General features: G+C 36.9%; 2 protein-coding genes across 2 annotated transcripts in view; one reads left to right on the top strand and one right to left on the bottom strand.

Moving 5' to 3' along the window:
• rnf207a (ring finger protein 207a) overlaps positions 1–20,396 on the top strand; it is a 38,211-nt gene that overhangs the window by 5,361 nt on the left and 12,454 nt on the right. The window contains 9 exon segments of the mRNA XM_059329868.1: positions 6,564–6,696; positions 9,531–9,675; positions 9,918–9,999; positions 10,136–10,211; positions 11,334–11,459; positions 13,596–13,642; positions 17,150–17,222; positions 17,794–17,862; positions 19,484–19,552. Coding sequence (XP_059185851.1) covers positions 6,564–6,696; positions 9,531–9,675; positions 9,918–9,999; positions 10,136–10,211; positions 11,334–11,459; positions 13,596–13,642; positions 17,150–17,222; positions 17,794–17,862; positions 19,484–19,552 — 820 coding nt within the window.
• Positions 3,178–5,611, bottom strand: zpr1 (ZPR1 zinc finger). Its single transcript, XM_059329867.1, has 2 exons — positions 4,968–5,611; positions 3,178–4,297 (listed from the first exon to the last, which is right to left on the bottom strand). The coding sequence occupies exons 1-2, from the start codon at positions 5,424–5,426 to the stop codon at positions 3,425–3,427; spliced, it is 1,332 nt and encodes a 443-aa protein (XP_059185850.1). The 5' UTR covers positions 5,427–5,611; the 3' UTR covers positions 3,178–3,424.

Here is a 20,396-nt window from a genome sequence, read left to right on the forward strand (position 1 = left end):
CCAAAATTGAACCTTTGGGGACACCCTTGGATATTTCTAAGAAGTCTGATTTGAGACCGTCATAAAAACACATTGTGTGCGCTCTGTTAGGTAGTTTTTGAACCATTTTAAAGCTGGGAGCCCTACTCCAATATCACTTAATCTATTTAGCATTAGTTCATGGTGCTTTTGGTGCTATCAAATGATTTTGATAGATCTACGAATAAAGCAGCACAATGTTGTTTTTTGTCCAAGGCAGTGACAATATAATTTATTACCAATGTAGTTGTCTATCTTATCTTTTCTTAGTAAACACTTATCAAATGTGAAGATTTGCAGCTTTTCTGTTAAAATATCTCTGTATCACTGAATATCTCTGGTTTTTGGATTAATGTTTGGATGAAAAAGACATTTCAAGATGCTACTTGCTACTACTAATACATTTTTTATTCACTTCTCTGATTGTTTTATTCATATTTTCTGTATTTTATTGGAGCAACATGGCACAATAATTTATCCCAGGATTAATAACTGTATTATCTCATCTTTCTTAGTAAACATTAACTTCTCAAAGTGAAGATTTGCAGCTTATGCGAGTAAATTGACTATATCTGGATCTTGGATTAATGTTTGGATAAAAATCAAATTTCAAGATGCCACTTTGCACTCACAATTATACTGAACAGTTTTTGGCGAAATTAACTCACTAGTTAATAAAAGATGCAATCTTTAGTTGGAGCCCTGATACATAATTATACTAAGATGTTTGTATAGAAACTGTCATGTAAGTAATTAAATTAATGATTTCAGTAAAAAAGTAACCAGTAACAATTTTGTTCACTTCCTTAAGTGCAATATTGCAACACATTTATTTGCAATTATTTTTGTTAATAATATATATTTTATTCACTTATGACTTTATTCACTGATTTTACTGTATTATATTGTATTTTGTGCAACCTGGCACAAGAATTTATTCCAAGATTATTAAAATTCTATCTTATCTTTTCTTCACCAACTTCTCAAAAGGGAAGATTTGCAGCTTTTCTGTTAAATGTATGTGAGTAAATTGACTATCTCTGGATTTTGGATTGATGTTTGGATAAAAAAGAAATTTCAAGATGCCACTTTTTGTTCAGGGAAATGATACTGGGCAGTTTTCAATAGTTTTTGGCAAAAAAAGTGTTAATTAATTAATTAATAAAGGATGCAACCATTATTTGGAGCCCTGATATATAATTATATGAAGCTAATTGTGTAGAAACTGTCATATACCTAATTAAATTGATGATTTCAGTAAAATAGTAACCAGTAAACAATTTTGTTGACTTCCCCAAGTGCAACACTGCAACATACTTATGTGCAATTAATTTTGTTAATACTAATATCTTTTTGCTAATTCCACTTTTTATTCACTTATCTTAATTCTTATTTTACTGTATTTTATTGTATTTTTGTGCAGCCTGGCACACTAATTTATTCCAGGATTATTAAAGTTATTAGGTTATCTTTTCTTAGTAAACACTAACTTCTCAAATGTGAAGATTTGCAGCTTTTCTGTTAAAACTGATCAATGTCTGGATAAAAGAAGACATTTCAAGATGCCACTTTCCATTCAGGGAAATCATACTGAGCCATTTTCACTAGTTTTTGCCAAAAATAAATAAATAAATAAGTTAGTTGGAGTATATAATTACACTAAGCTGATTGTGTAGAAACTGTCATGTAACTCAGTTACAGTAAAAAAGTAACCAGTAAACAATTTTGTTTACTTTCCCAAGTCCATTGTTGCAGTATAACTTTTTATGTGCAACTATTTTTGTTAATGCCTATATTTTTTATTCACTTATCTGATTGTGTTATTCATATTTTATTGCATTTTATTGTATTTTTGTGCAGCCTGGCACAATAATTAAAGTTATATCTTCTTAGTAAACACTAACATCTCAAATGTGAAGATTTGCAGCTTTTCTATTAAAATTTATGTGAGTGAATTGAATATCCCTTAGGGAAATGATACTGGGCATTTTTCAATAGTTTTTGTCAAAGTATGATTAATTCACTAGCTAATAAAGGATGCAATCACTCGTTGGATCCCTGATATATAATTATACCAAGCTGATTGTGTAGAAACTGCCATGTAACTGTGTGAAAAAGCACCCAGAGTTTAATCTGAATCCACAAGTCTGTTCATTGTACAATAAAAAATTCTGGATGCGTCTCAAACTAATTATGCAGATGAATTAGAAACATTTCGTCTTTCAACATCTGCCAATTCAAATGGCAGAGCTAAACTATCAATTTAGGGAACAATTTATTGAGATGATGTCATGCTCACAGGTTTGTAAAAAATTTGAATTTGTCACAATGAGTGTTGTTATCTGAGAAAAAAATATATATTTTCAATGAGAGATAAGAGCACCATCTTCTGGTATGTCACAAGAATGCAATGAGATTGGGGGAAAACACATTTCAGGGCTGTAAACTGTGCAATATTCTTCTATAATATATGTATATATATATTAATGTGTGCAGAAAGATATATTAATGTGTAGGTAGGTGCAGATGTGTATGTAGATTATATATATATATATCCCTTTTTTCACCTCATAATATAAAATATTTTCTTTTTATCTATTTATTTATTCTAACTATACATTAATAAAGTTCTATCTTATCTTTTCTTAGTAAACACTAACTTCTCAAATGTGAAGATTTGGAACTTTTCTGTAAAATGTATGTGAGTATATTGAATATATCTGGATTTTAGATTGATGTTTGGATAAAAAACTAATTTCAATCGCAAGATACTGGGCAGTTTTCGGCAAAAAAAAAATAAAAAAATCACTAGTTAATAAAGGATGCAATCATTAGTTGGAGCCCTGAGTACATTAAGCTGATTGTGTAGAAACTGTCACGTAACTCAGTTACAGTAAAACAGTAACCAGTAAACTATTTTGCTTACTTTCCCAAGTGCAGTATTACTTCTTATGTATGTGCAACTATTTTTGTTAATATGTATTGTATTCACTTATCTGATTGTGTTATTATATTATATATATATATATATATATATATATATTTTATCATTATTAGTGACTCAATATCAAACATACACTTGCTACAAGTACAAAGAACATATGTAAACTAATGTAAATTTCTATTAACTCCTGCTATAAGTATAGAACACAAACAAAATTAGATATAGATTTATCTTTATTAACAGCAGCAGCATACATGTGTTTTTACAAACATGCCACTAGTGTTCACTTACTCACTTTTAGACAACTTAGAATTCCTCTCCCTTATCAATATACTGATGGAAACAACCATTCAATCAAAGTTTAACTTAATGTGTGAAAATGGATGAAAATATGGAGCGGTTTAAGAAAACACCGGGTGTGTTTTTCGATGCGACATCATCAGCTCATTTAGTCCTTTCAGTTCATTTCTCCTCCTGGTATCCCTCGGTCTTCATGTCGTTCAGACCGAGGTCTTCGTTCTGCTGGAACGAGCGGACGTACTTCTCAGTAGTCATCTCAGGATCCGGATCCGGAGCGTACACGTTCTGCAGGTAGCTGTTCCCTGCGGGGTCGTCCAGGACGAAGTTGACAACCATCTCTCCGTCGATGATCTTGTCTAGCTTCTCCCCGAACGCATGCAGCTTCTCCAACCGGTCTGAGGTGCTGCTGTCCCCGCACACGAAGGGGTTTCTGGACACCGTGAGGTCTTTGATGTCTTTCAGGAGCCCCTCCAGGGTGGTGAACTTCCCCCCGACGGCCGCCATCCCCAGCTCGAACTCCAGCTCTGGAATGAGGATGCCGCAGGTCTCGGACTTGAGGACGTCCCGAGTCATGTCCGACACGTCGGTGATGCGCAGGGTGATCTTGGTGCCCATTTCCTCGGTGGCTCCGCCCGACTTCACCTCGTTGGTCCGGTGGCCGCAGCTGTCGCAGGTCGTTGCCATGATGATGACCTCCTTGAAGTGCGGGATCTGGACCAGCTTCATGTTGGTGGAGGCCGGCGCATTGCACTCAGGGCAGTTGGTGTTGAACGCCAACACCTCGTCCCTCATGGTGTCAATGTCATTACCAACCGGCTCCTCCTCTTCGTCCTCGTCGGCCCTCAGCCCCAGCTGGATGTCCTGCTGCACCGAGCGTTTGAACCAGGAAACGGTGAGGGCTTCGTCCTTCAGGGGGGCCGCTGGATTTTCCACAAAACTGTTGCCAGACGGATCCTCAATCACCAGCGTGAATTCATCCTCCACGTCTTTTAACTTCTTCAGCTTCCGGATGAACTCGTCGATCTTGTCGGCCACCTGTTAGAAATAACATGTTACAATGATCATGTACAAATATTGTTTTAAAACTATGATTACTCTAGATACATTTTTTCCATCTGCTTAAACTGAGTAAGATTCTATAATCACAAAAATAAATATTTTATGTTTTATATCTTATGTGAACATTGCAAAATCTGTGTCCTCACTATCATCTCTGCAAGTCATACCAAGGCAGGAGTTTGTGTTTTGGAAGTTTTCTTAACAATTTAGGTCACGGACATGGTGAGCTGAAGCAGAAAGATAACCGTCTTCTTGGTGACATGGCGTGTCCACAATATTGATTAAAACTGACAAATCAACGGTTCAAGGGGGAGGCACCTTCAGGAAGAGATCAATTTACCTACATTCTTAGTAAAACCTCTGTTAGGATATAAAAGAGGGTTCAAGGGACAGAAGGGGGGTCCAGACTTCATGAACTGATCCACCTTAATCATGTAAATCAGGGAAGTGGAGTTTGAACCTAGAGACTCTGTAATTGCACATTTCTTGAAGTATTGTAATAAAATTATGTTAAACTGAGAACTTGGACGTCTCCTGCTCATCATTCCCCATCAAACGATCTACGCAGAGAAATGGGTGAGAGGATGTACCGTTGGAGTCAGATCATTTTATTTTAAAGGTTTCCTTAATGCGTTTCTCAACACACCTCAGGGGCAGCGGCCCGCCGGACCGGCTGGTCCTGCTCCAGCCCTGCGGCCGCCCGGTCCAGGAGGCCCTCGATGGTCGACAGCGCCCCTTTCTGGGTGAATGGAGGGATTTCAAAGTCCAGCTCAGGGATCCTGGTGGTCGCACTGTCTGCCTTGACGACCTCCCGGTTCAAGTCCTGTTTAGTTTTGACTGTGAGTGTGTAGCAGACGCCCTGCTCCTGGATCCGGCCCGCAGACTGGATCTCCGTGTTGGCCCAGCAGCAGTGAGGGCAGCTGAAGGAGCTGACGATGACTTCTTTGAAGAAAGGTATCTTGGTGAGGAGTAAACGAGTCATACCGTTCTGGTGACAGTTCATACACATGCTCTCTATCTCGGTGGGCTCGCAGTCGTCCCTGTCAGCGCTGAGGTCCTTAAACAGGTTCTCCCCGCGAACATTTTCCTCAGAAATAACAGACATTTTCTACGTTGGGTGTTTACCTCGGCGGAAAAACAACTCTTCACCTGCGCTCCCGCCTTCCGTCAGAGGTGAATCTTTGTAGACCTTTCTAGAAGAAGACTGCCCAGCCTCAGCTAGGGCCTGAAACACGTTAGACACATGAGAGAGCTCACCGTGTTGGTCTTAGCTGCTTCCGCATTTTCTTCTTCTATGGTAGTGGAGTCTTTGACGTCACTGCTGCCCCCGTCTGGTTTTCTGCAGTTTTGCAAAAAAAAAAGAAAAATAATTCTGGAGTTTCCACTCTAAAAAGCATTCATACAGGCGTTTAAATCCGTCAATAAATAAAAAATTGGACTATTAATTTATATCTTGTGCTGCACTGTTGCTGCACTTTTACTTTTATTCTCGTGTTTTCTCCTTTTTTCAAATGTGTCCTCTATTTATTTAACTTGTTTATAAAGCATTTATAAATATAATTATATGTGTGTGTGTGTGTGTGTGTGTGTGGGTGTGTGGGTGTGTGTGTGTGTTGTTATTATATATGGTTTATAAAAACTTAAATAATAATTATACACACAGACACAAACTTTGCATGGGAAGGATCCCATCAAGGATCAGTGTTGTAGATTACTCAGGAACATTGTGGAAATGTTGAATAGATAGATGTACTATATAGAGAGACTTATATATTTCTTAAATCTGAGATCTGTGGTATATATGATAAATCCATAGATAAAAGATTAGAACACTAAATGTAATATAAAATAATGAAATATAAAATATAATGTAGAAAAAATACAAATTAGATCAGTTTGAAGAGTTATTTTGCCAAATCTGATATCTGATGATTTAACATTTTTTTGTGCAGTGAAGGGAATATCAGTCAAATTGGTGATTTTTTTTAGATATATAATAAGATGTCATAAACTATTATTATTATATGTTTTTGCAAAGGAGCTTCCTTATTATTTATATATTTATATAAAAAGTTCAACAACTGAAGAATCTATATTGATCACTGGAGGGAAATTTGGTCAGTTGGTTCAAGATTTTTGAAAGATTTATGCAGCGTAGCCCAGAAACTTATAGTATAACTAATTTGGTGATTAATGTCCAATAAGTGTTCTCAGACTGTCTGAATGTCTGTCTGTACCACAGTTACCCCTCCATAGTGAAAGGAAGCAGCTCACTGCCACCAGAGGACCGACTGCTGAAGTTCCTGGTCGACAACAATGCGGACGCTGAGGAGTCGGTGCAGTGTGCCAACTGTGACCAGGAGAGCAGCAAGAAGGTACCAAGTAACAGTCAGGCCACCAGCAATATCAGTGGTGGAGTGTAACTAAGTACATGTACTCAAGTACTGCACTTAAGTACAATTTTGGGATACTTTACTTGAGTATTTCCATTTTATGTGACCTTATATTACAGGTATTAGTACTTTTACTAAGTAAAGGATCTGAATACTTCTTCCACCACTGATCATTATTCACAGTGGCAAGAAAATGTGTGTGAACCCTTTAAAGTAATGGAGTTTTCTGCATTAATTTGTCTTAGAATGTGATCTGATCTGCATTTAAGTCCCAGGTATAGACAAACACACTGTGCTTAATCTAATACCACACAAACAATTATAACATTTCAAGTCTTTATTTAACACAGCCATTAAACATTCATAGTGCTGGTGGAAAAAATAAGATTTAATAACTCTTCCTTTAGCAGCAATAATCTCAACCAAGTGTTCCCCAGATACTGAAGACAGATAATAGAATAAAAGGTTCACTTACAATGCTGTTTAAAAGTTTGGAATCTCCTCCAACAAAAGTTTGTTTGGGGACAGTTAGATCGCTGAGAGGACGACTTCATGTCTTTGATGCTTTTGGGTTGTAGAAAGTCTTCAATACAAACATATATTATTTAATATGAGCGGTTTTGAACACGGAGAACAAAGCACAGAACAGTGTTTCAACCAGACTGACAACTGAAACAGCAGGAAGAGACAAAGAAACCCATGAGCAGCACTTCAATAAGAATAAAAGAAATCGGCAGTCATTGGTTAAAGAAACATTACAATGTGTGCAGATTTAAACAGAAACAGGTTTCTGTTTCAGTGTCAAGTGCAAAATAATGCTTATAACAAGCTGCAATCAGCAGGCAGGCAAAGCTTAATTATTTTCACTTATGTAGAAGCAGCAGTCAGTCCTTATTGATCCTAACTCTGTCAAAAAACAACCATTTAAAGCATTTTTTGATTGACTGTCTTGTCGACAGACTTGACAAAGCATCAATTCAGACTTCTTATAAATCATTTATTTATTTCTGCATACTTTTTATCCATGTATTGTAATTACAATACAGCTAAATCTATTTATTTTGGTTACATAACGCCAGAACCCACAGTCATCTAGATGAGGTTCCTGGTGAAGGGGATCAAATCCATCGGGCTGTGTGCACCTCCACATGATGGTTTTATATCCACAAATGATGTTGTTTATTTTCCTAGACATTTTCCTGGTTATCTTGATAATGATTTTGGTTATCATCAAGAAAACCATGAAAAAGGTCTAGATATCAGCTCTTAAATTAAACTCATGAGCTATTTTTGTTGTTATCATTATATTTGTCCAAACAAATGTACCTTTAGTTGTACCAGGCATTAAAATGAACAAGAAACTGAAGAAAAAGGGATTTTCCATGACTCTATGTGGGACTGTATGCGCTATGACAGTTACATAGAAGAAATGGAGGTTATTTTGGCCATGGTTGATGAAAGTGGCAGGGTTTACACTTGTGCTTCTCACTCAAGTAACAGAAACAAAACAAAAAGTGATTCGGCTGACAAACTTAGAGATAAGATATAATAGGCATAATTAGCCTTGGACTATGTGATTAAGCCATTACAGCCGTTCTCTGGCTGCAGTGAAAGTTCAGAGATACTGAAGACCTGCAAACACTGACCAATCAAAGGGCGACGAGTGAGATTCAGACAGACAGTGTGAGAAAAATAATGGGCATAATTTATCCCCTTTAAAATTTCATAAATAGTAACATAGGCACATTTTCATTCAGTGATTGCCCTGTGTGGCTTTATGAACCTCCATCAAGTTACTTCAGCATACTTTTTATTTCTTAAGTGAAATTACATAAATCTATATAGCCAAATCTATTTATTTTGGTTAAATAAGGTTTTATGGCAAAAGGGATGACACTTATTTAACTGTGTGCACACATTTTAATCCACACATTATGCCAGACATATGTGAAACTTCCACACAGTTACATAGCAGAAATTGTGGCCTAAATAAAACACTGTTTTATTTAAGCCACGGTTGATAATGGTGTCAGGGTTTAAACTGGTTCGTCTTGCTCGAGTAAAAGAAACAAAATCAAATGTGATCCTGTGGTCAAACTTAGCCTTGCACCCTATGTGAAGACACCATTACAGTCACTCTCTGGCTGCAGTGATGATGCAAAGATGGCAACACTGCCCAGTCAGAGGGTGACTACAGGGAGATTCAGACAGAAATAATGAAACATATCCCCCTTTAAAATGTACATATTTTACTTAATGATTGCCTTGTGTGGCTTTATGAACCGACATCATGTTGTAGTTATTTCAGCATACTTTTAGCTGAGGTTTCTGGTAAAAGAGATGAAATTCATCGTGCTTTGTGCATCTCCAGATGTTGTTTTTAATCCACAAATTATGCTATTTGGTTTCAGACAAATATGAAACTTCCACAACATTTAAAAAGCAGAAATGAAAATGTTATTTTGGCCACGGTTGATGATGGTGGCAGGGTTTAAACTGGTTCATCTCGCTCGAGTAACAAACAAAAACAAATGTGATCCTGTAATCAAACTTAGCCTTGCACCCTATGTGAAGCCACTGTTACAGTCATTCTCTGGCTGCAGTGATGATGCAAAGATGCCAAAGACCTGGAAACACTGCCCAATCAGAGGGTGGCTACAGGGAGATTCAGACAAAAAATGATGCACATTAATATATCCCATGGAAAATTTCACACATAGTAGCTATAACATATTTTATTCAATGATTGCCTTGTGTAGCTCTAAACAACATAATATAAGCATCTCTCTGTTGCTGTGTGTTGTTGTTTCCTGTAGGACGCAGGGGGGATGTACTTCTGCAACACTTGTAGCCAGCCACTTTGCAGCGCCTGCAGGGAGTTGACTCACAAGGCCAGAATGTTTTCCCACCATGAGATCGTGTCCCTGGCCAAACGCACAAGAGCCAAACACAGGAAGTGCTGTGAGTGCGACCTGTAATTTAAACCAGGAGGATAACAGGAGTCTTTATTACACCTGTGTCCAAACATGTTGCGCTGTTCTGTTCTGTTCTGCTTAATGAGGGAAGACTTTTATCATCTAACCTGCGTCTGTACTCTGAAATTTGTTTTTCTAATTCACAAACCTGCTCCTGTTGTTAAAGCAGAATAATTGAACTGTCACACACCTGTGGGCGGAGGTTTAAAGGCGCCTTTGTCTCTGCAGCTCTCCACGAGGAGCCCTACATCCTGTTCTCAACAGAGAATAAGTCAATGCTTTGCATCAAGTGCTTCAGAGACATGCAAGTGTGAGTCAGTGCAAATTTATGACTGTCAGAAGTTCTTCTCCTCTCCTCTCCTCTCCTCTCCTCTCCTCTCCTCTCCTCTCCTCTCATCTCCTCTCCTCTCCTCCACATTAATCTAGGTGTTGTTTGTTTACTGCAGGGAGAGTCGGACTCACTGCATTGATATTGAAACAGCTTACGTGCAGGGCTGTGAGATGTTGGACCAGGCTGTGCTGGTGAGAGAACCGTGCCTGTTCATCTACACATTTGGCATAATGAATAATTCAAGCGCTCGGCAGCGGTAGTGATAACGTGTGATGTGGTGCAGGTGCACTCAGAATCTGTATAGCTCATTATAATGCAATTTGAATACATAAACATATAAATGAGGATATTTTTTAAGCAGTATTTTGAGCGTTGCTGAATGAACTTGGGGTCAAAAATGAAATCCTTTTTACTATAATCTCACAGCTCATGTTAGTTTTGCATGTGATTATTTATATGATATGACAGGATATCTGTCTCAAAAACTATCGTGATGACTTTATATCAATATATTTGTATAGCAAAATAGCTATTTGTGCATGTCTCCTCCTCCTCCTCCTCTCCTCCTCTTCTCCTCTCTCTCCTCCTCCCCTCTCCTACTGTCTCCTCCCTTTCGTCCTCCTGTTCCTCTTACTCCTCCTCTCTCCTCTCAACTCCTCCTCTCTCCTCCTCCTCCCCTCCTCTCTCCTCTTCACCTCCTCCTCTCATCTCTCTCTCTCCTCATGCTCCTCCTCCTCGTCTCCTCCTCTCTTCTCTCTCTCCACCTCCTCTCCTCCCTCTCCTCGTCTCTCCTCCTCCTCTCTATCCTCCTCCTCACCTCCTCTCTCTTGCCTCCTCCTCCTCCTCTCTCTCTCTCCTCCCCTCTCTCCTACTCTCTCCTCTCTTTCCTCCTCCTGCTCCTCTTATTCCTCCTCTCTCCTCCTCCTCCCCTCCTCTCTCCTCTTCACCTCCTCCTCTCATCTCTCTCTCTCCTCATGCTCCTCCTCCTCGTCTCCTCCTCTCTTCTCTCTCTCCACCTCCTCTCCTCCCTCTCCTTGTCTCTCCTCCTCCTCTCTATCCTCCCCCTCCTCACCTCCTCTCTCTTGCCTCCTCCTCCTCCTCCCCTCTCTCCTACTCTCTCCTCTCTTTCCTCCTCCTGCTCCTCTTATTCCTCCTCTCTCCTCCTCCTCCCCACCTCTCACCTCTTCACCTCCTCCTCTCCTCTCCTCTCTCTCTCTCCTCATGCTCATCCTCCTCCTCCTCCTCCTCCCCATGCTCCACCTCTTCCTCTTCCTCCTCCCCTCCTCCTCCTCCTCCTCCTCCTCTGTCTGTAGGTGGTGAAGGAGCTGCAGACTTCAGCCCGAGAGGCGATCGTTCTGCTGAGAGCCATGGTTGGAGAAGTGTGTCTGAACGTGGAGGAAGAAGAGAGTGCAATCTGTACTCTGTTCAACAGCTTGCAGGTTATATAATGATCCTGCTGAGAAAGATTTTCTCAGCTGTTGTTTTTTTACCCCCAAAATCACTCTCAACGAAAGAGAGAAGAAGAAAAAAAAAACCTCCTGCACGCTGACTTGAAGCCAAACATTTCTTTAAAAGGAAAATGTTTTGATCAATCAGTGTGTTATTCGTCAGGCCAAAATGTTTGTGTGAGACAAAAACATTAAAAACTTTCTTCCTTCAGACTAGAGGAAAGAAAACATCCAACATACACATTTAGGTGTTTATTTTACTTCAATTTTTCTATTTGCAAAGTTTGCATAAGATAATGCTTTATTTGCATATCATATATATATATATATATATATATATATATAAAGTATAAAAACTTGCAAGACAAAAAATATATTGTTTTAACTTAAGCAACCAACTGCAGAAGTTTCATCGTAATATATATTAGTTCATTATTTGTTTTAGCTGTAGTGACTTGCAAAACTGAGGTGTTTTTTTCATACTCTAAGCCAGAAATCAGTAGTAGCACCAAACTTTCCAGTTAAATTCCTTTTGATGTTCTGAAGTTTTTTCACGGAGGGGTTTGTTCTTATATCATTCATAGTCTGATTTATTTTGCACCTATTCCTAAAAACATAGCGAAAATGGGGTTTCTTTATAGCTGTTGACAGTATTTTCTGATTGAGTGATAAAATGAAAACATTCCCTCTTTTAAAACCCTGACTTTAATATTTCAACAAAATGAAAGAAGAATTAAGAACCTACCTTTATCTAATGTTCAGATTTATCTTCTGGAAACATATTTAATCAGATGGGGCCTAATTTGCATATTAAAACATAAAACTTATTCTAAAACTTATGATACAAAAGTTTCTTAATGTTAATAACCAACTGGCAGCCTTATGCTAGTTGACTAGACTAGACTTAATCTGCATAATGGCAAAGCAAATGATTTTCTTTGAGATGTGTGCTTCTTGTTCTGACTCCAGCTGTGGTTAATTCAATTGACTGGACATGATTTGTAAAAGCCAACACACCTGTCTATTTAAGGTCTCATCATCAGCATATCAGAACAAAAACCAGGCAGTGAGGTTGAAGGATCAAATTTTTTTCCATTTAAATAGGCTACATTTGTGGTTTGGAGTCAGTTAGCAGGCTTACTCTTTGCATAAATGCTGATTTCCTATAAAGTTGCATCAAAATGTTATATATGCAGTAAAACTAAACTCTTCTTAATGTATTTTAATGTTTCCCCTAACCATGACAAGAATTCAGGATTCATACAAGTATAAAAAGTTTGGAAAATGCTTAATTTTAACCATTATGCTTCACGGTTAGAAATCAGCTTCGATTTAAATATACTCCCTGGAAAATGCAACAATGTGTTTTTTATCCAGACAATACCGAATGTAATTAATCAAAATATACAATCAAAGTAAAGATAAACAGCTAGTAAAATGAACAAAGTGTCAATACACGTTGATTGCTGTTATACATTCATTCTGTACACTTTTTATAATTTAGATTTAAGAGTCTGGGTATTTAAAGTGCTTGAAAAATGCTTGAATGTTAGGCCCCGTTTACACGAACGGAAAACGCAGATATTTCCATGCAGTTTGGCCTCTCATTTACACGAAAACCCTGTTTTTATCACAGAAAACGATTATTTCTAAAAACTCCGGGCAAAGTGGAGAATTTGGAAAACTCTGATTTTGTGTTGTCGTGTCAACTGGGAGAAACAGGGTTTAATGTGGCCAACCCGTAGGAAAAATGAGTTGCTCATGTGTTGCTCAATCTCTTCTATGAGATCAGTTTGAGCTTCTCATATTCGTATGAGAATACATGTTCCTGAAGAAAAAAACGTCTAACCCTCAACAAATGAATTCTCTTTGAGCTCAGTGTGATACCAGTAAGCAGTAAGTTTCTCCACTGACGGTGCTCGGCCACTGGAGGTCTCTGTTCACCTGTCTGTGTAAAGAGAAAAGTATTTTCTTAACATAATGAACAGTCAAAGAAAGCAGACACCACATGGTGGATTTTCCCCCATACACAATCTTGAAAATTCATTAGGTCTTAGAGAGCTTAAGGCTATTTTCTCAGCAGTGTAAAGTATAAAAGGTTCTGTTTTCTCTGCTCTCATCTGACAGGAGAAACTAGCAGAGAGGAAGAAGATCCTGCTCAAAGCTGCTCAGAGGTAAAAATGAATTTACAGTTCTTATATTAAAGTGCTCTTTTGTTGCCTCAAAGCTCATGTCACAATATTTACTTAATTGAATGCCATTATCCGGCTCTCACAGGGTCACTTGATAGTTCCCCCATTGTATCCTGCTGCATTGTACTCAGAGTGATGAATAGCAGAGAATAATCTTTCTCCTCACCAAACACATTTTCTTGGGTGATTTTCTTTTGAATGAAAACCACCTCAGTAGGATTACAGATATAAAACCTGTAGTTGCAGCTTGTGCCAGAAACCAATCAGTGGAAATGTAGCCTGAACTGAAAAGTATTTCTATACAAATACTCAGTATTTTTATTAATGGCTTTTTCAAGTCCAAATGGTCAATAACAGCAACTGTTGCAGGAAAACCATTGATCTGTTTCTGTTTGTCTGACTCATTTTCAGTTGATTTAGTTCCATACAAGCAAATTAAACATAATTCTTTTTCAGATACTTTTTTAAAATGCAAGACAAATCAATAACAAACAGGACAAGGACAGGAACAATAATACAAGCCAATTAACAAATAATACAGCAGGGTGCGTGTGTGTGTGTGTCTTGGGAGAAGTTTATATGGTGAGAGAGAGACAGAAAGGAAAAGAAGAAAGGTAGGGATGAATAAAGGACGAGCCCAGGAAATGTAAGCAAACAATGAGAAATAATAATAATAATAATAATAATAATAAAATAAATAATAATATAACTAGAAATAACAGTTATAGAAAAAATCTAATAAATATAAAATAAATATACAAAATAAATAATGAATAATAATAATTATAAAAAATAAACTTAAATTAAGTAGAAATAAGAGAGTTAGAGAAATAAATTAAATAATAATAAAATAAATATACAAAATGAATAATAAATAATAGTAAAAAATAAACCTAGTTTAATCTAAGTTGAGTTAGAGAAATATTTTTAATAATAAAATAAAAATATATAATAAAAATAATACTAAAAATAAAATTAATTTGAGTAGAAAGAAAAGAGTATAAAAACAAATTAAAATAATAAAATAAAAGTACAAAATCAATTATTATTATTATTATTATTATTATTAATAATAATAATAATAATAATAATAATTATTATTATTATAATTATAATAATTATAATAAATTTAATAGAAAGAAGAGAGTGAGAAAAAAATACATTTAAAAAAAAAAAAAAAAAAAAAGGTGGGCTGAGTTACTTAAACAACTTCCCATAAGAGAGAGTGCTGTTATGGCTGCAACCAAATCACAACTGTGATGATATTCAGTATAACAGCACAACCTAGAGTGTGATTTGGCTTTTATACAACAGTCCTATAAGCATCATGTATAAGATAACAGTGATAAGTGACAACAGATTCTAATTTATTTGCTTATTTAATCATTTATTTGGCTCTGCAGACACAAATAGCTCCACAACATCACGTAAACATTTTCCCACAGACGAGACTGAGCTTACTACTTTTTTATGTGATGTAATCATGTATTTTTATCTGTATGTTTCCATTTCTTGTGCAGTTAAATAAGAGTCTGTTGAGAGTCACTTTGGCGGCATCATGTGTGATTATGAGTTAACAGCTTGATCAGATAGAGGCGTTACGTCAGCGAGCGCTGAGCCCAGCAGCTCCTGTTACAGCAGCCACATGAAAAAGCTGAAACATCCTGGCTTCTTTCCTCCCTTTTTCATCCTCTGATGACCATTCATGATTTAACTCAAGTGGTTTAATGGAAATATGTTCAACTTTATGGTTCAAAATTTGTTACAGTCTAAGGAAATGTTAGAAAGAAATGTGAAATGTGAAGAGTGATGCATGTACAGTTAAAAGTCCCAGTGATGTTATACTGTATATTAGCATTCATGAAGACTTATCAACTTATCCAATCAAATCACTTGTCTGCAACTGATGGTTGTATAATACAGCAACTTATATTGGGAAACAAACTGACAATGAGTCAGAATAACAAAAAAAATAGCCAGATTCTTATTTGCAAGTCACAAGTGAGTCACAAGTATTTCTCTCAAGTCCTGAGTCAAGGCCCAAGTCAAGACTGACAAGTCTCAAATCAAGTCCCAAGTCCTACAGTTTGAGTTTCAAGTCCTTTTGAGTCGCTCCCGATTCACATATACCGGTAAAAATAAATGTGGTTGTATGACAAAAAAAAAAAAAAAAAAACAGTCTGTGAGACAAAGAAATAGAATTTTGGGTGTTTTTTTGGGCATTCTCACGTTTTTTTCTCTCACTAATTTAGCAATGCTGCTAGCAAAGTTACTTAGCCGACAAGCTAGTGTTAGCGTTCGTTCAAAACTTACCGTTCTTCGTGCAACTTCAAATGTTGGACAAAGTTGGAAGTTGTTGCGTCTCCGTCTGTAATCTTCAACCCGCATGTTTTGCATACTGCAATTCATTTTTTGTTGACCACTTTGTTGTTTTTATACCCAAACGAAACGAAACTATCTTTGGTATCATTTTTGCCAACTCGCACCATTTTTTGACAGTTCTTCTTCATTGGTTGTCCTGCAATTTGATTGGATGAATGCTGTCAGATCAAAATAATGTGGATCGGATTTGATTGGATGTTGTGCCGACAGCACATTAGCTCTCTTTATGGAACAGGTCTCTGATACATGAGCCTGTGTGATGTTGAAGCCCTGTTGAGCCCTTTTCAACATTATCCTGAGAATATATAGGATAATAATATGCTATATGTTTCTGCAGAAACTGTAAACTGATACAAATCAACAAATGACTTAGCAAAAACAGGATAAAAAACAGCCTCCCCAAACCATTAATTTAGCATTAACTCACAAGCATCCAGCCACTAAAATAATTAAAAAACCTCACAGCATCCCCACCACGATCATTAAAGTTTGATTTACTGTCATCCCAGGTTTGCAACTAATTAGTCTGTAACATCAAATTATTGCACATCAATCAAATTTTATCTCAGGTTAATGGCTAATAACTGACAAACTGTCTCTGCAGCCTGTGAATCTGCAAACTCACATTTTGGAATTCCAGATCTGAATGATATGCGAGCACTTTTCCTCTTCAGTGTGGGATTGAATGAGAACAATTCTGTGCATGTGAGTGAGTGAGTGTATCAGGTTGCACTCTGTGGGGATCTTTAATGAGATTTTTTTGTGTGTCCTCCATCTCTCTCTCTCTCTCTCTCTCTCTCTCTCTGTCTGTCTGTCTCTCTCTCTGTCTCTCCCTCTCCATTGCCTGGAAGCCGTCCAGTGGCTGGGTTCCCGGAAGGGTGTTAAAGGCTATTTATGTCAGGCTTTGTGTATCCGGCCCTGCGTCTGTGTGCATGTGTGTGTTTGTTACCGAGAGAGAAGACAGATAGATTAGCTGCTGGAAATACGGAGTATGTTGTTTGTGGTTGCACCTCCTGAGCTTGAATCCTCTGAGTATTTCGGACGTGCAAGTGTAGCATTACATGTTTGCATATGTGTGTGTGTGTGTGTGTGTGTGTGTGTTTGCAGTCAACATGAGGAGAAGGAGAAAGCACTAAAGGAGCAGCTCTCGCACCTAACTGCCCTCCTACCAACCCTCCAGGTGGAGTAAGATGAATCACACGATGAATCTGAGGGGTCATGGGATGATTAATGGAGAGGGAAAGAAGCAGAAACAAAGTTCTGATGCACAGATTTGTTTTCAGTCTTGGGACTTTTTCCTTAATCTTTACTTTTCTTGTGAAATAACCATAATAATTAAACCTTTAAGGCATTTAACGGTTATTGAAATTAAACAATTTGAGAAGTTAATAGGGGTAGTCACTCTTGGGTGGAACTGGAAACGACTTGTAGACATCTGAAAGACTACAAACTAGGAGTCACATGTGTTGCTTTATATGTATGCATATATACAGTATGTTGTTTTATTCAATGAAATGTAAATCCAGCTGCAAGCAGTGGAGTAGAAGTATAATATAGCATGAAATGGAAATACTCAAAATGTACTTCCATACTTTTATAATCAGGCTATAAACTGTTGATTCTGATTCAATTAAGTGTGCAGTTAGTTTTGGAAGGAGTTTAATACCATTTAATCTTAATCTCAGTCTGTTGGTGTCTCGTGTTTCATGCAGCCTGTTTGAAATCTAACCTTTAATCTCTGATGTTTTTAGGTGCACCTCGTCACCTGTTCGGCGTTCCTCAGCTCAGCCAACAAGTTCGAGTTTCTGGACATGGGCTACGTGTGTACAGCCACATAAACTCTCATCTATTTTTCATTATTATTGTTATTATTATTGCATTTTATTTATCAAATATGGTAAAAACATGCTCATCAACATTATTATGTGTAATGACAATATATTAGTGTTAATAAAAGGATGTGAATGTTAAACATGTTAAATCATCTATAAGACATTTATAAGCAATGGTTAACAGTAAGAACATCAATAAAATCCTTTTGAGTTTTCTAGAAGCATTGCAAACTCAAATAGAGTTTAACAAGCTATTTAATCATTATCAAACCATTTCTAAACTGATTTGTTGCTTTATTAAGATTATTACATATTTTATTGTGCACTTGTTAACAGTCAACAATACATTTTGCAGCTACTGGATCTAAAGAGAAAGAAATGCCTTATAAAAGTTATTAAATCATTTATTCTGCACTATTTTGCAGATGTGGTGCATGTGCATGTGGTCATGGTTGATAAAATGCGAATAAAAAACAACAGAAAATACAATAATGTAGCTGTGAAGCACAAAAACACACCATAATAGAGGTGACTTTGGATGTATTACCCTGAACAAGGCATTGCTCTTGCTTCAGGTCTAGTAGCTGCAAAAAAATATATATATATATATAAAGTGGAGTTTATTTGTGTAGCAGCTTTCACAGATACCAAATCACAAAGTGATTCACATTAAAAACAAACACAAAATAAAAGCAATAAAAAGACAAATAGCAACAATGCACAGCCCAGGGCTGACCAGATTACAACCACAACAGCAGCAAGTAAATAAGAGCAGGATCAAATAAAACATGTTAGTAGCTGTTTGGACAGGCCGAAAGTTTCATAAAAGCACTACAGGAATGTAAACATGCAATGATAAGAGGAGAGCAGAGTTAACTGTTACCACTAATAAACACATAATAAAGTGTGCATTATTCTTAACAATGCAACAAAAATGCTTTTGGAAAGAATTAACAATGATATATGGTAGTTAAGCTCAATAAATGTGTTTATAACGCCTTTATTATGAACAATTTTAATGCCTGGTACAACTAAAGGTTTATTTGTTTGGATAAATATAATGATAACAACAAAAAATACTCATAAGAGATTAATTTAAGAGCTGATATCTAGACATTTTTTTATTATTAGCAAGAAAACCATATAAAATGTCTATAATATTTGTTTCTATGACTGTAAGTGTTTAGAAATATCTTATAATCTAACAATAAATGTGTTTATGATGTTTTTGTTTACACTTACATAGTATTATTAGTCCACTTCAATTGCAATAAGCATCTCATAAGGCATTATAAAGACCTCATTAACTTTTTATTTACAGAGTTGCATTTCTGCAATACAAGACATGTGAGAAAGAAAAAAAGAGTTAGGAGAGTGGAAAGTGGATTCACAACCCAAAAAGTAAAATAAAATGTGATTTGTAACTATTATCAGTGTTTCTAAAAGCAGCCTCCCCACTGTCCATGCAGTACAAAGAGCTTTAAGTTAAATCCGGGGAAGTTTTCTTGGCGAGTTTCAGAGAATTGTTCTGTAAATGGAGGCTGTCCATAATGTGTCACTGCGGTGAAACAGGTCACTGAATCACAAACGGATGTTTTTGCTTACGCAGCAACTGATGGAGAGGCTGAAGAGGATTGTAAAGCTCCCTCATCGACTGAGACCAGTGCAGAGCAGCAAAGTGAGTAGGAGCTGCCTTTAATGCAGAGCTGGAAAAGGTTACGCTGAGAATGTAATCCACTGCAGTGCACTGATTAGTTGTTTCACTTGTTCCCGGAGCAGTTTCACCTCTTTCTCCTCTGTGGCCCAAAAGCCCAGAACCAATTTTTCCTGGAGGAAAGTTAAGTTCAGAGCCTTCTGCAGGGAGCTGAAGTCATTCAATCATTTATTTATCTGGGATGGGACGCATAAGTTAGCATCAATATGATGTAAATGGGATAAATGTAGCCAATTATTTTAATCAGTCCCAGGTCAGGGTGATGTAGAAAACAAACAAAATGTTCAAAAATAGTGAAAAACACACATAAAAGTGCAGATAGGAGAATGGTAAAGCAAACATATTAAAACTTTCAGAGCCGGCCCAAGCCTCCATGAGGCCCTAAGCAGAATTCGATTTTGGGCCCTCTATTTCCGTCAAAAATATTGTTTGTTAATAACACGTTATTACATAAATAATACCATTGCAATAATAATACAAATAATACCAATAAATGAACAACAGCACTCTGTTGACATATCTTTGATCATACAGAAATCATCACTCATACATCCAAAAAAAAATATATATATTTTTTGGTAATTGCTCTTGGGGGCCACCTAGTGGCCACGGGGCCCTAAGTAGTCGCTTAGTTCGTTTATGCCCTGGACCGACTCTGAACTTATTGGATAACACACATACAAGCACATAATGCAACCAGAACTTTAGAATAACAAACATCTGAAACGACTATAAAACTATTCTTACAAGGAAAAAAATAGGTAAAAAGGTATTAAAATGCTGCCTACATAAATGCATCAATGCAATT

This window comes from Centropristis striata, chromosome 3 (genome assembly GCF_030273125.1).
Source record: "Centropristis striata isolate RG_2023a ecotype Rhode Island chromosome 3, C.striata_1.0, whole genome shotgun sequence".
NCBI classification, from domain to species: Eukaryota; Metazoa; Chordata; class Actinopteri; order Perciformes; family Serranidae; genus Centropristis; species Centropristis striata.

Bases quoted from the DNA above. Each gene is read 5' to 3' on its own strand.
- zpr1 (XM_059329867.1), bottom strand. From the start codon at position 5,426: ATGTCTGTTATTTCTGAGGAAAATGTTCGCGGGGAGAACCTGTTTAAG. The intron at 4,298-4,967 runs GTGTGTTGAGAA...TATTTCTAACAG, and splicing joins GGCGGGCCGCTGCCCCTGAG to GTGGCCGACAAGATCGACGA.